The sequence below is a fragment of the Amia ocellicauda genome, chromosome 4, assembly GCF_036373705.1.
Source record: "Amia ocellicauda isolate fAmiCal2 chromosome 4, fAmiCal2.hap1, whole genome shotgun sequence".
In the NCBI taxonomy this organism is placed as follows: domain Eukaryota; kingdom Metazoa; phylum Chordata; class Actinopteri; order Amiiformes; family Amiidae; genus Amia; species Amia ocellicauda.
The window spans coordinates 45,896,403-45,910,727 of NC_089853.1; the positions used below are offsets into that span (position 1 = coordinate 45,896,403).

Below are 14,325 nucleotides of genomic sequence, written 5' to 3' on the forward strand. Positions count from 1 at the left end.
TCCCTCCTACTCCAGCCCTTCTGTACCACTTCATTGGGCCAAGGCCTTAATAACACACATCATAATATGAGAAGCAATTGAGAGAGTGGGAGGGGGGGGGCGGGGGGGGAGAGGAAAAAAAAAAAGCCACCCTCCACCAGAAATGAACTGAAACACACATACATGACTTTCCTGTGACTTTTTTGTGCCTGTGCATATCATTGAAGCGTTAAAGTGTGGCAGCAAAACAGGAAGACACCACAGAGACCAACTACTTTCACTTCAGTACAAACTACGTGACTCGAGAAAAAGCTCCTCTGACGTCTATTAAGACTACTGTGGCAGCCAGTCTGACCATAGCTGGGCCAACCCTGATAAATACACTGTGGAAAGCAGTCTTAAAGTACGTGTCTGCTGTTATATAGTGTATACAGAGCAAGGGAATCGGGCTCACAACACAGGTGTGTGTGTATGTACCTGTATGTACTTGAAGGCCCTCTTGGCCGACGGCTTGGAGTAGTCAAACAGTTTGAGGGTGTAGTCTCTGGAACCCGAGGCCAGGATTTGCTCTGTGGGGTGGAAAGCCAGGCAGGTGACCTCGTCCACATGGTCGTACAGCGTGCGGATCACAGGGTGGTTCTCCATGTTCTGCTGGGCCGTCTCGTTCATCATCACCTGGAATACAGCAGTGACCGGCAAAGCTGAGATTAGGGGCTCACACTGTGATTCTTTCACCATTTAAATGGTTAAACCTGAAAGCTTGAACACTGAAAATCATATTTAAATGAATGGCAGATACACTTTTGTTCTATTATTCTCTTTCAGTCCTGACTTTGGAAGGAAAAAGACTCAAAGAGAAACAGTGACACCAAGTGCTAAGAAGAGCAACTCGAAGAATCACATGGCTGGCCTCTACAAATGTTGGGTTTCTTTAACACAAATAACTGCAGGGTAAGGATCACATGACCTCAGATATGTAGATACTACTTATTAATATACAAAAAGGTAGATCTCTGCCTATGAAATATAACCAATGACCATTCACAGAATAAACTCTTACAGATGTCCATACACTAGCCCCCTCACCTCTATTGGCATGGCACTTTTGGCCAACATGCGCTCGGTGTCCAGTATTTTGATGGAGGCATCGGCGGAGCCCGTGGCGATCAGCTGGCCGTCCCGGCTGTAGGTGGCCACGCGGCAGGGGCCCTTATGGGAGGTGACATAGCAGGTCTCGTACTCTGAGGCCTCGGGGGACATAGTCTGCATATCAGCGTCGAACTCCAGATCGATACCCGTGCCCGGTGCCACCGTGTCCGAGCGCCCGATGGCATACTGTACAGCACTGTCGTCATTCTCCATCCCTGCCACACACAGCACATGAAACAATGTAAGTCACACACACACACACACACAAACACAAACACACAAATAGCATTCAGACAATAAGCTAGATTTAAAACTATATATATATATATATATATATATATATATATATACACACACACCGATCAGCCAACTGCCTAATATTGTGTAGGTCCCCCTTTTGACGCCAAAGCAGCCTTCGCTCCCCACGTGCATCAGTGAGCCTTGGCCGCCCATGACCCTGTCGCCGGTTCACCGTTTTTCCTTCCTTGGACCACTTTTGATAGTTACTGACCACTGCAGACCGGGAACACCCCACAAGAGCTGCGGTTTTGGAGATGCTCTGACCCAGTCGTCCAGCCATTACAATTTGGCCCTCGTCAAAGTCGCTCAGATCCTTACGCTTGCCCATTTTTCCTGCTTCTAACACATCAACTTTGAGGACAAAATGTTCACTTGCTGCCTAATATATCCCAACCACTGACAGGTGCCATGATAACGAGATTATCAGTGTTATTCACTTCACCTGTCAGTGGTCATAATCGCTGTATATAATTCAAATTCAAAATTAGCTTTATTGACTTTATGCATCACCTGTATCGTAGATGCTTTGGCAATACCAATTTTGAATTGAGAGAGAGAGAGAGAGAGATGGCTGATCGGTGTATATACGGCCCACTTCCTTTGCCAGCTGAACAGCGTGATCTTAAGTATAAAAGTGCAATAAAACTGAACCAAAAAAGTGAAGAGCAGAGTATTTTGTCATTCTTGCTCATTCAGCCCTAATATCTAACAGCAGCAGAGTGTCTTACCCAGCTTGGCGAGCTGCAGGAGCTGCTCTGAAGGCGACACCACAGTCTGGGGCTTGACCTCATTGATCAGGCAGTTGGCGATGTTGGTGTAGCCATCGTACAGCAGCTGGCTGATGATCAGCTTGTACAGGTGCTGTCTGTCTCTCAGGGTCGCCTTGGGTCGGTACATCTTCGCTTCCGAGTCTCTGTCAACTGAAGGTTTGAACACGCCGGTTACAATTGTGCGTCTCGACAGAAACCCTCACGCCACCCAGTGTGGCAATGAAATAAAGACGATACAAATCAGTAAAAGCTTTAGATGAACTGGGCTAGTGTTACAGATAGATAAATATGTATTCAAAAGCATGATTCAACTGGAGCAGTCGCAGCCACGCAATGCAAACACAGCAGCTACAACTAGACCCGTGGCTACTTACAAACATGTGTTGATCTTAAACAATACGGTGGCAAACAAAACACGACTCGCCAAAGCAGTAGCTTCAGTGAAACTTTGTTGACTGCTGCTCTGCCACCGAATAAATCGCTCACTCGCAAAGATCAAACTTTCCCTTAGCCAGCAATGCACACAGACAGGCAGCTACTCATTGTGATTTCCACTTCCGGTGGCTATAAAATACTGCGGTTATATTCTCTCACTGGGATCAAGACATCGACGGATATAATCGGCGCACATAGTTTTTTTTAAAGCATATTAAACACGCAAACAAAATACATAGAATAAAACTAACCCCTGCACTTTCCACTAGATGCCCAGACCGCCGCTGTTTCCACACGCTGAACGTGACCCCTGCGTCGTGACGTCACGCTGTAACCTCACGTCGCACACCACGCCCTCTAGAAATCTGTTGTTTGAGTTGTGCGAGTTATAAACGTACAAATTCATCTGATTTGTATATCTTTGTTTACCGAGGAGCAAGATTTTCAGTCCTTTATTGCGACTACTTAATCATCATAACTTAAAACAACATGTAATACAAATATAAAGTTTAACTATTCAAACAAAAATGTTTCAAGTGTTTTTCCTGTGTTATCAAAATGTAGCCTGTCAGAGAACAGCACATCACTTACCATCTCCCTGCAACTGAAGGGATGAAATGGACATTAAAGCCATTATGTGTTTTGAAGTAAAATATCAAACAGTTCAGTAATTAAACCTTTACTTTTCAACCAAGATAAACTTGAACCCCCCCCCTCTTCTTCTAAGAGACTCTCTCACACTTGCACTGATTTAATGGAAGAAACTGTTTTAAAAAGACTTAAAAATCCATGACCCTTAAAATAGAGAATCCAACTTCACACCACAATATCATTTTTCAGAACATTGCATTTCTGTTTATTAAAAAATGCACATTGACTGAGGGCTAAAGTGAAATATAAAATTAATGTAATGGTCTGGGTGAACCAACTGCTTTACATTTCAAAATTCCTATGCCTTGCAATGCATTATATAAATTAACAGTGAGTGAATGTACAGAATACATACATTATATATGCAAACATACATTAAAATGTTAATTTGTAGATAAGAAGGTTAAAGAAAACCATGTGCAATATGACTCTGACTACTGCAGTATAAAAACTGATTTTTCTAATTCAAACTAATTAATTACATTGAAATGTTTAAAAAGTGCTTATTATTTCCATTTTCATATGATTTTGTATATATGTGCTCCATGAGTATTTACCCTGCTATTATACTTCATATGGTTAAAATGGTTAAAAAATATATAAAAAGATGTAAACAATCAAAGCAGTTATATCACTCATATAACAGGTGCACAAAGAAATGAAATAAAAGGTCAACACAGAAGGTGTAAATGTTTCCTTGGAGAGGTGTGTACTATTATATATATTCAACTTAAATTGTAACTGCTGCAGTGTTGAGTTTGTTAGGAGTTTCTGTTCCTCTGGCCGATGACTGTAGTCCTTCAGCAACAAAAGACACATCCAGGGCAAGAGTCTCAGTCCAGAATAGTGTTCAGTTCCCCAGAGCAATGGCATCTGATTTTCAGTATTCAAGGGCGAGGAGCCCCTCTGGTCCCTGAGCATTGAGCTTTGATGCAGGGAAACTCCTAAATCTTTTTTTTCTTCTTTCCCCTTTTTGAGTCTTTTGACCCAGAAGAGCCTGTTAATATAGAGAACATGAGTGAATGCATTGTACATGTCATACCCATTAATGCTACGCTTTGCAAAATGCTCATGAGTATTGCATTAACATTATGCTACTACTGGCTTTCTTACCTGGTGCCAGAACAGGCTTATTAAGATCCCCACCCCAGCGCAGGTGGCTAAGCATCTCTCCCAGCAGGTACAGGGGTGCCAGGGAGATTGCAGAGGCTGCCAAGAAGACCACAAACCCAACAGAACTGAGGTGAGCGAGGATGGGGTACACCCAGATCCCCGAGACATGGTGAATCCAGAGCACCCTGCCACAGGAAGGAGGTCAGGGTTAAAACTTAAGACATACCATTAATAAATTGCTTTGATAAAAACAGCTCACATTTTGCACATTTCCACACCTAATGTGAGTACATTTTCTTCACCACAGAGTTTTCAATAGCTGAGGCAGGATTTTAGGTCGCAAGCACAAAATCCCTCTGACTTTCTATAGATTTACACGTATGTAGCATGTAAAAACAAATCCTTTATTTGTTGACTCGCATTTAACATAACAGACATGAAAGCTACTATAAGTATTTGGTAGGATACTACATTTAAAACAAGGGTACTACCAGGCCAGGTAGAGGGCAATGAAGAGAGCCAAGCCCAAAATGCCCTTCTTCCTGGAAGGGTACTGGTGGGGCTGAAGACACAGTTGGACTAGGACCAAGGGCAGGATCACAGTGTGCTGCACAGAGAGAGAGGTGGAGATTATGGGAGGCTTCTAGTCTGAAATAATGGCCTAGTACTGCAATGACAATGCAGAATGGAACATCTGTTGCACAATAGTGTCTTGTGCTGCTGGGAAGGGCTGGGGAAAAATCTGATAAAAAGGAGCGCATATCAGAGTCCAATCTACCAATTACATTATACCCCAGCCGCTGCAAAAGAACATCCCTGTAAAGTGTTAAACATAGCATTATATTTTTATTTAGAGGTATAAGGACAGTATAAACCATGAACAAAAAGCATGTTTTCCCCTTTTTTTGGGGCTTTATTTAATATGCAATACATTTACATTCTGTCCCTGCATTTAAAAGGCAGATTACTGTGCTTTTTACAGTACTGTTCCCTAGATCAGTACTCACCAGGGCATGGTTGAGCCAGACAGGAATAATGTCATCAAGGCGCTTGGGGTAGACCAGTTCTCGATCATAGAGATAGATCGACCAGAAGGACAGGAAAACAAACTGCGGACATCAGCAGAGGAGAGCGGGAGGTACAAGGAGGGAAAAGTAATTTAGTACTTGGGGAAACTTCCATTTTCCTTCCAAGGGGACGAGTACAACATGATTTAGGCCAATGTAAGTCTGGTGGAGTTATTCTACCTCCAACTGCATTATCACAAGACAACCATTTACCTTTCATCCAGGACACACAACATCGGTCCTAATTCTTTACTCTGTCTGTGCAATTCAGATAGCACTGTTCATGCATAAAACTGCCGGAGACATAATAAACTCCATCTCGCAACAGATCACAGGGGGTGACAGCTCAGGACTCACACTGCCCAGGGGAAAAGCTAACACGGAGAAGAGCACATTGCGCAGCTTGGTGAGGAAGGACGAGACAACCCTCAGTGGGAACAGCTGGGTCACATCAGTCACGAAACAGACACCGAAGAACACAGTCTGCAAAACCTGTAGGAAGAGAGAAACAGCTACTGGATGTCCTTAAAACTACTCCATGACATCTACTGTATGCCATTAATTGCATCCTCTCGATCTACTTCCCTGACTTGATCTGGTGGAGCCTAAAGTTGCAAAACGTTGACTTTATTTTGCAAAGCCTGTAGGCATACATGACCTTCAAACCCCTGCCTGCATGGTAGCGACTTCCTTCTGCCATGACTGGAAAAGCTGTTCTTGTGATAACTGACACACTAGACTGCAATGCCTTTGGCTGAACTAAAATATGAATCCGTGCCAGTAGTGCCTCGTATGACAGAAAACACTTTGCATCTGCAAGTTGAACATTCACTTATAAATAAAAGTTAGCGGTCGTTTTAGAGTTCAATGGATTTACATGCGCAGCTGCAAACAGCGAAGCCCCCGATCAGCACTGGCTTATGCAAAAACTTACAAGATTGATGAAAGTCAAGTACTTCCATCGACCCCCGTACGACTGCGTGCCCGGATGCCTGGATGAGATTAGTTGAGAGCAATTGTAACAAAGTGTGAACATATACCAAACGAATATAAGCAGATGAATTATCCCATGCCAAGGTTTAGGATGCGATACGGATGCAGCCATCTTTGCACTTCCGCGTCCGAGCCCTACCAACTGCAGATTTACATACACAGGGGGGGCTGACGGGTCTTCATAATTGAACAATACAAATCATAAAAATATCGTGTGAAAAACCAGTTCACATACTCTTTACATGCGTAATATGCGTTTTTAATATGTGTCCCATGCACGACGTGGTTCATAGCGCAAGTGGCTGTATTCTGGCACTGATGATTATTAGACAATGTATGTAACAGTCTAATGTAAGGGAGTTACTGTATTATCCTGGCATGTACTTTCCCTTTTCGTTTTTTCTAGCTAAGGTAAAATGAGCCTGCCACCCCTGCATTGATTTGTAGTTTCACAGACTCGGATTAGCACTTAGTCTTGGACAACCCAGGGTTATTTTAGGTAGGTATATTTTTAAGTTATCTAGGCCTTACATTTATTTGCATACAATGCATTTTACTTCAATTTAACTGATTATCTATTTATTGTAAATACAAAATTACTACCTACGGTATGTGTCAATATTTCAATGTTTCACACTGTGTTCATCTTTAATTTGATCACTTATGGCTAATGTAGAATTAGGACTAATGTTAAATAGAAATGAATTATTCCATAAACTGCAATCATAAAATTATTATTATTATTATTATTATTATTATTATTATTATTATTAATAATAATAATAATAATAATAATAATAATAATAATAATAATAATAATAATACTTTGCCATTGATTTCCCCATTTCACAGAGCAATATGTATCAATGCATGCTTGAGTATTGATGGCATTTAGGTATTTAGCATACAGAAAGTCTTGGTCACGTTGTCCAGGGATAGAATATGACATTTGTATGAGAGTGAAACAGCAAACATGCTTGAACTATACTTCTTTTTGAAAAGGACACAACCACATGAGAGCAGCACTCAGAGCAGCAGGGGGCAGCAATGCATAAGAGCACACCATGTCTCTCACACCAGCCTCTCGAAGCAGCAATCATATGGCAGTCTCACAGGAATTGTGGCTTCAGACACACTGAGCTCCAAGCTGCTCGTTCCTTCATGTGCTCCAAACTTTCTCCCTATGAGATGGTCAGGCTCTGTTGTCCTCATCTGTGCCAAATGCCCATCAGCTACTTATGGCTCCCCATCTCACCTATATACTTATTTCTGAGCTGGTAAAGGGAGATCAAGCCTGCCACATCACCTCACCAAAACCCAGACACACAGCATGTAGATCAGACATACATGAATACAAAACAAGTGGGCCCTGTTTGCATAGTGCCAGTAACTGTACATATACAGTACATGCATCTGATCTTGCCTCAACATGAAAATGAAAATTGTTATCGGTTTGTTGTTTTCCCTGGAGTAACACTGGAGGGATGCATGTGTCAGAAACTCAGGAACGGCCAAAACTCGGCTGAACATCCTATAGGAGGAGAGGAGTCTCCAGTTGCCATGCCAACACAAGCCTTGCCATTTAACGGGCAAAAGCCAGTAAAAGCCCTCAGTTGCCTTGGTAACCGGGGTGCTCAGGAGTGCATCAGCTAAAAAAATATTAGAACAATTTGTTTACTGACACGGTTAACTAATGGTTAGAATTATTTCTGCAGGGGATGGATTAACTGATCCATTACTTATGGGAATTTAATAGTTTTTTTTCAAAGGTCCACAGTGTATTGCCCCATGGCTGTTAAGCATGTATATGGTAATAATAAAAAAGACAATGAAGCTTTCTTCCCACACAGACCCGATCCTTTTCAAAATAGATTTTTCAAAAGCAGATACATTTTGTTTATTGTGTGTGCAGTTGTTGTTGTTTTTCTTGTTGTTGTTGTTTTCTTTGGTTAGCTGTTTTTTTGTATTTTAGCAATCATAGGTCTACATTTCTGGAGACCTATTTGTTATATTCATTAAAAAAAAATTACTCAGCAGGAGAAAATTATGGTTTATTTATTATTTATGAGTAAGCTAACATGTAAGCACATTCAAATATTTGACATATATAGCCTACTCATATCGTGTCTCTGGTTAACTATTAATTTCAGAGAAAGATCATTTTTTTGTGGGTAATTTGACATTTAATATTGAATATTTGTTGAGTTTTCTGAATTGGCAAGCTCAGACTCCTTTAGTGTCTGTCCTGGCACTTGTGAATTCCTTCAGTCTTTGAAGGCTTCAAACTGGCACCCAAGTATTGTAGGTCGAAATGCAATAAATAGTAAATCCACATTGGAACCGCAGAAATAATCCTATTACCAAGGCATGAATGGAAACATGCACTTCATTAAAATGTAAATGGAAACTTCGCCTTTCTCTAGGAGCAACTGCACTCACAACGAGGGTTTAGACACCACACTCGGGAGATTTTGGGTACACCCCCCCAGTTTGGGAGGCAGCTCTTATTTTATAGTTAATAAACTTCCTGTCAATGTTTTGTAGGCAAATGGCGTATTTGTATGCAGATGAGGCTCACAGTGCGTAGGAACAGGTCTGTTTTAAGGTTACCAAATGTTTCACTGTGAAGGGCGACTTTGCTGTGAAGTGCACTTTAATTGTTGCTCTCTGTTCATCGGTGCGTTTTGCCCAAAGTGATGTAACCGAGCAGGTAAATAGAGAGGAGCAATGATCGCACCAGGCGAGAAAGACTTAACATCAGCATCCTACACAGACACACTCAGCCTGAACTGCAAGAGCCAGGCTTCAACCCAGGCCAGGTGCCTTTTATGCCAGATGCTAGTGCCTTGGGAGGCAGAGCTGGGACACACAAAATAAATGATATACACCGATCAGCCATAACATTATGACCACCTGCCTAATATTGTGTAGGTCCACCTTTTGACACCAAAACAGCCCTGACCCGTCGAGGCATGGACTCCACTAGACCTCTGAAGGTGTGCTGTGGTATCTGGCACCAAGACGTTAGCAGCAGATCCTTTAAGTCCTGTAAGTGTCATGGTCCCCTAGCGCTCCCCCTCTATCCCCACTAGGGGCCGCCATTTCCCTGCCTTCTCCCTGCTTTCTTCACTGTAAATTAACATTCCGGTCACCCATGTGCACTCCTGTTCCATCCCTCTGTTCCCATTCGCCCTGCACCTCCCAAGCCTGGTTCCTGTTCCCCTTTATAAACCCCTCACTGCCTTCACTCAGGGTGAAGTTTTGTCAGTCCCCACTACAATTCTGAGCCCTGTTCCTCCGTGCCCCTGCTTAGCCTCCATTGCCCTGTTCCGCTGGTACCCAACCCACGCCTGTCCGACCATCCCGTGATCCAGCACTGCATTTGGGTCCCCTGTTCCCGAGCCCCCGAGGCAAACGTGACCGTAAGTTGCGAGGTGGGGCCTCCATGGATCGGACTTGTTTGTCCAGCACATCCCACAGATGCTCGATTGGATTGAGATCTGGGGAATTTGGAGGCCAAGTCAACACCTTGAAATTGTGATTCATCAGACCAGGCCACCTTCTTCCATTGCTCCGTGGTCCAGTTCTGATGCTCACGTGCCCATTGTAGGCGCTTTCGACAGTGGACAGGGGTCAGCATGGGCACCCTGACTGGTCTGCGGCTACGCAGCCCCATATGCAACAAACTGCAATGCACTGTGTGTTCTGACACCTTTCTATCAGAACCAGTATAATTTTTTTCAGCAATCTGAGCTACAGTAGCTCGTCTGTTGGATCAGACTACACGGGGCAGCCTTCGCTCCCCTCGTGCATCAAGGAGCCTTGGCCGCCCATGATCCTGTCGCTGGTTTCCCGCTTTTCCTTCCTTGGACCACTTTTGATAGGTACTGACCACTGCAGACCGGGAACACCCCACAAGAGCTGCAGTTTTGGAGATGCTCTGACCCAGTTGTCTAGCTATCACAATTTGGCCCTTGTCAAAGTTGCTCAGATCCTTACACTTGCCCATTTTTCCTGCTTCTAACACATGAACTTTGAGGACAAAATGTTCACTTGCTGCCTAATATATCCCACCCACTGACAGGTGCCATGATAATGAGATTATCAGTGTTATTCACTTCACCTGTCAGTGGTCATAATGTTATGGCTGATCGGTGTATGTATATATGTATGCGTTTGTGTGTTCGTGTAATCAATTAAAGTGAAAATCCATTATAGAAAACATTAATAGAAAATATGTACTTATTATGTCTCCAGGCTATTTAACTGGATTGGGGTGAAATGTGTATGAACGTGTGTTTTTAAGTACTGTAGTTCACCTATTTATTCACCTGCCTCTTGTTATATTGTTCTAACTGGCTACTACAGTCAGTCCTTCCTAAAGACATAACACAAAGAATGAGTGCTACTGAATCTCTGCACTGTCAGGAGTCACAGACCAGAGGAATGATGCCATGGGCCACTGGAGTTAGGGCCATTTCTGACCGATGAGGAGACCCACTGAGGATCTGCCAGTTTTCAGTGCTGAAAAGGGGAGGATGGGTGTTGTGTGTTTTGTGTGTGTTTATTTTAGCTAAGGGGGGGTGGGGGTGAATGAATAAAACGATCCCATCCTTTATTGCAGAGGATACGGAAACAGACAGGCCTTTATGAGTGCGGTGCTATCAAAAAGCCACATTAATTAGAAAAACAGAGAGACAGAGAGAAAGAGAGAGAGAGAGAGTAAGGAAGGTGGTGGTGGTGTGTGGGGAAGGATGGGGGGGGATGGAAAAACCAAGCCATTCTCAATTATCCTCCAAATACAGATTACAGCCAACTGCGGCCGGTTTTATTTCCTTGTCTAATTTGATACTCGGCAAGAGAGAAATTCATAACATCCAGCATGAACATTATATTACTACACAGCTGAAATATAAGAAGGGGTATAAAAAAAAGAAGATTGTAACAGTTTACATTCAGAAAAAAATAAATCTGCCGTGTTAAACTGCCAAGAGCTAGTCTAACACACATGGGATAAAAATACGATAAGGCTTTTCATAGCTGAGGGATAATAAGAAGATCTGACGTGCTTTAATAATCAAGAATAGGTTTTTTCCTGTCCTGGACTTGACTCTGGGTTAAATCTTGTGGTTGTTTATTTTGTCTATCCTTTACATGTATGTGCTTCTAGGGAATGTAATGCTGTTGCAGAGAAAAGGCAAAGTCCTTAAAAAAGTTAATAAAGTCCCAGGCTTCTGTTATGATCTAAGCAGCCATTTAACTTAAGTCTTAAACATCAGGCTTCTTCATGGCATTAAAATATGAGGTTGCAAAGCAGCTGTAGATCCTCTTGCCCTTACTTTCAGATCCAGCTCCGAATAGTTCCTGTTAATTCACTAATAAGGCCAATGTGGGTCTTTTTTTAATTTATTAATTTCCTTCCTTTTTATCTTCTTGGTCTTGTTCTTCTTTTCCCTATCCCAATATAATTCACAAAAAACGAGGGTCTGCTTCTGGATTCCAGGGTTTACATATACACTCACCTAAAGGATTATTAGGAACACCATACTAATACTGTGTTTGACCCCCTTTCGCCTTCAGAACTGCCTTAATTCTACGTGGCATTGATTCAACAAGGTGCTGAAAGCATTCTTTAGAAATGTTGGCCCATATTGATAGGATAGCATCTTGCAGTTGATGGAGATTTGTGGGATGCACATCCAGGGCACGAAGCTCCCATTCCACCACATCCCAAATATGCTCTATTGGGTTGAGATCTGGTGACTGTGGGGGCCAGTTTAGTACAGTGAACTCATTGTCATGTTCAAGAAACCAATTTGAAATGATTCGACCTTTGTGACATGGTGCATTATCCTGCTGGAAGTAGCCATCAGAGGATGGGTACATGGTGGTCATAAAGGGATGGACATGGTCAGAAACAATGCTCAGGTAGGCCGTGGCATTTAAACGATGCCCAATTGGCACTAAGGGGCCTAAAGTGTGCCAAGAAAATATCCCCCACACCATTACACCACCACCACCAGCCTGCACAGTGGTAACAAGGCATGATGGATCCATGTTCTCATTCTGTTCATGCCAAATTCTGACTCTACCATCTGAATGTCTCAACAGAAATCGAGACTCATCAGACCAGGCAACATTTTTCCAGTCTTCAACTGTCCAATTTTGGTGAGCTTGTGCAAATTGTAGCCTCTTTTTCCTATTTGTAGTGGAGATGAGTGGTACCCGGTGGGGTCTTCTGCTGTTGTAGCCCATCCGCCTCAAGGTTGTACGTGTTGTGGCTTCACAAATGCTTTGCTGCATACCTTGGTTGTAACGAGTGGTTATTTCAGTCAAAGTTGCTCTTCTATCAGCTTGAATCAGTCGTCCCATTCTCCTCTGACCTCTAGCATCAACAAGGCATTTTCGCCCACAGGACTGCCGCATACTGGATGTTTTTCCCTTTTCACACCATTCTTTGTAAACCCTAGAAATGGTTGTGCGTGAAAATCCCAGTAACTGAGCAGATTGTGAAATACTCAGACCGGCCCGTCTGGCACCAACAACCATGCCACGCTCAAAATTGCTTAAATCACCTTTCTTTCCCATTCAGACATTCAGTTTGGAGTTCAGGAGATTGTCTTGACCAGGACCACACCCCTAAATGCATTGAAGCAACTGCCATGTGATTGGTTGGTTAGATAATTGCATTAATGAGAAATTGAACAGGTGTTCCTAATAATCCTTTAGGTGAGTGTATGTACCTATCAATCAATCGATGGTGTGATTTCTAGTTTTTTTCTCCTCTCCCTCGCTCACTCTCTGGGACAAACTGTACAGTCCTAAACACGTCCCCTTCTCTACGCCCACGCAGAGCCACAGCAGCCACAGCAGGCACAGAGCAGAAATAATAAAATTCAATTGAAGAAGAAGGGAAAAAATGATCGTTTCTAGTTTCTTTATTTTTTTGCCCCCCCCCCACCCGCAACAACCGCCACCAAATCTCCTCCAAGAACGTCCACAGGCTGCAGCCACCCCCAACTGCCCACTCTGCTCTCCTCCAGTCTGGGCTAACACAGAAGGGACTGCTATGCAAGGTGGCCGGGTGGGAGTGTGGAGGGAAGGGATGGTGAGATGGGGTTTGCTGCCCAAAAAGCCAGATGGACCCTTTCACCCACAAAACCTAATTACCTCTCTTAGGTTAGCCCGAGCCCAGCGATTTTTGTACGGGGGTTAAAGACCTACTTTCCCTCCTACTCCAGCCCTTCTGTTTCTGAGAACATTTTTTTGAAGAATAAATAAATATATATATATAAAGAACACTCTGGCAGTACACCCCCACTAATACACACACCCACACGTGCTCACACATACCCCTGTTCTATGCATGTGTGTGTGTGTGGTGGAGCAAGGAGTCAGGCACTGACTCACAAGACAAAAAGCACAGCATGTTTGCAAGCCTCAATGCAAAGGTAAGCCAGTCTGTCTGTCTGCCTGCCTGCCTACTTCCCGTTTGTGCACTGAAATTGTGGTCACTCGTGTTTCTTTCTGTTCTGCTTCTCTCTCTCCCCACCCCCCTTCTCCTGCCCTCTGTTGCTCCCTTTTCATCACCCCTTTCTTTCACTCACTTCTTCCTCCTCTCTGCTTTCTCCTCCTCGCTTGCCTTTTTTTAAAATCAACTTCTGATCTAAACGCCTTTGTTTGAAAGTAGTATTGCATGCATCTCTTCTCCTCCTCCTCCTCCTCCTCCTCCTCCTCCTCCTCCTCCCTCCCTCTCTCTCTCTCTCTCTCTCTCTCTCTCTGTCATCCTCTCCACAGCATCTTTCTCTGGTTTTGCTATGATTTGCATAGAGGATGTGACAGGGTTTTTCTCATCACACAAGCAACAG

At 43.3% G+C, this 14,325-nt stretch overlaps 2 protein-coding genes across 3 annotated transcripts; both read right to left on the reverse strand.

Annotated features, from left to right (window-relative positions):
• Nucleotides 1-414: 414 nt before the first annotated feature.
• Nucleotides 415-2,960, reverse strand: LOC136748626 (cleavage stimulation factor subunit 1). Of its 2 annotated transcripts, none has more exons than XM_066702541.1 (4): nt 2,885-2,960; nt 2,157-2,348; nt 1,066-1,343; nt 415-654 (listed from the first exon to the last, which is right to left on the reverse strand). In XM_066702541.1, the coding sequence occupies exons 2-4, from the start codon at nt 2,323-2,325 to the stop codon at nt 430-432; spliced, it is 672 nt and encodes a 223-aa protein (XP_066558638.1). In that variant the 5' UTR covers nt 2,326-2,348; nt 2,885-2,960; the 3' UTR covers nt 415-429. The 2 variants fall into 2 exon arrangements, with proteins under 2 accessions (XP_066558638.1, XP_066558639.1); XM_066702542.1 differs by lacking the exon at nt 2,885-2,960 and adding an exon at nt 2,573-2,843.
• Nucleotides 2,961-3,462: 502 nt separating this feature from the next.
• Nucleotides 3,463-6,604, reverse strand: LOC136748627 (androgen-dependent TFPI-regulating protein-like). The gene is made up of 6 exons (XM_066702543.1): nt 6,399-6,604; nt 5,822-5,956; nt 5,405-5,506; nt 4,889-5,004; nt 4,398-4,582; nt 3,463-4,281 (listed from the first exon to the last, which is right to left on the reverse strand). The coding sequence occupies exons 1-6, from the start codon at nt 6,567-6,569 to the stop codon at nt 4,229-4,231; spliced, it is 762 nt and encodes a 253-aa protein (XP_066558640.1). The 5' UTR covers nt 6,570-6,604; the 3' UTR covers nt 3,463-4,228.
• Between the last annotated feature and the right edge of the window lie 7,721 nt (nt 6,605-14,325).

What these genes read in the sequence shown, in the direction of transcription:
- LOC136748627 (XM_066702543.1), bottom strand. Translation starts at nt 6,569, where the DNA reads ATGGCTGCATCCGTATCGCATCCTAAACCTTGGCATGGGATAATTCAT. An exon ending in ACTTGACTTTCATCAATCTT is followed by an intron (nt 5,957 to 6,398) that starts GTAAGTTTTTGC and finishes CTCTTCCTACAG; the next exon opens with GTTTTGCAGACTGTGTTCTT. An exon ending in TAAGCCTGTTCTGGCACCAG is followed by an intron (nt 4,282 to 4,397) that starts GTAAGAAAGCCA and finishes CTATATTAACAG; the next exon opens with GCTCTTCTGGGTCAAAAGAC.
- LOC136748626 (XM_066702541.1), bottom strand. Translation starts at nt 2,325, where the DNA reads ATGTACCGACCCAAGGCGACCCTGAGAGACAGACAGCACCTGTACAAG. An exon ending in CCTGCAGCTCGCCAAGCTGG is followed by an intron (nt 1,344 to 2,156) that starts GTAAGACACTCT and finishes TGTGTGTGGCAG; the next exon opens with GGATGGAGAATGACGACAGT. An exon ending in AAAGTGCCATGCCAATAGAG is followed by an intron (nt 655 to 1,065) that starts GTGAGGGGGCTA and finishes GCTGTATTCCAG; the next exon opens with GTGATGATGAACGAGACGGC.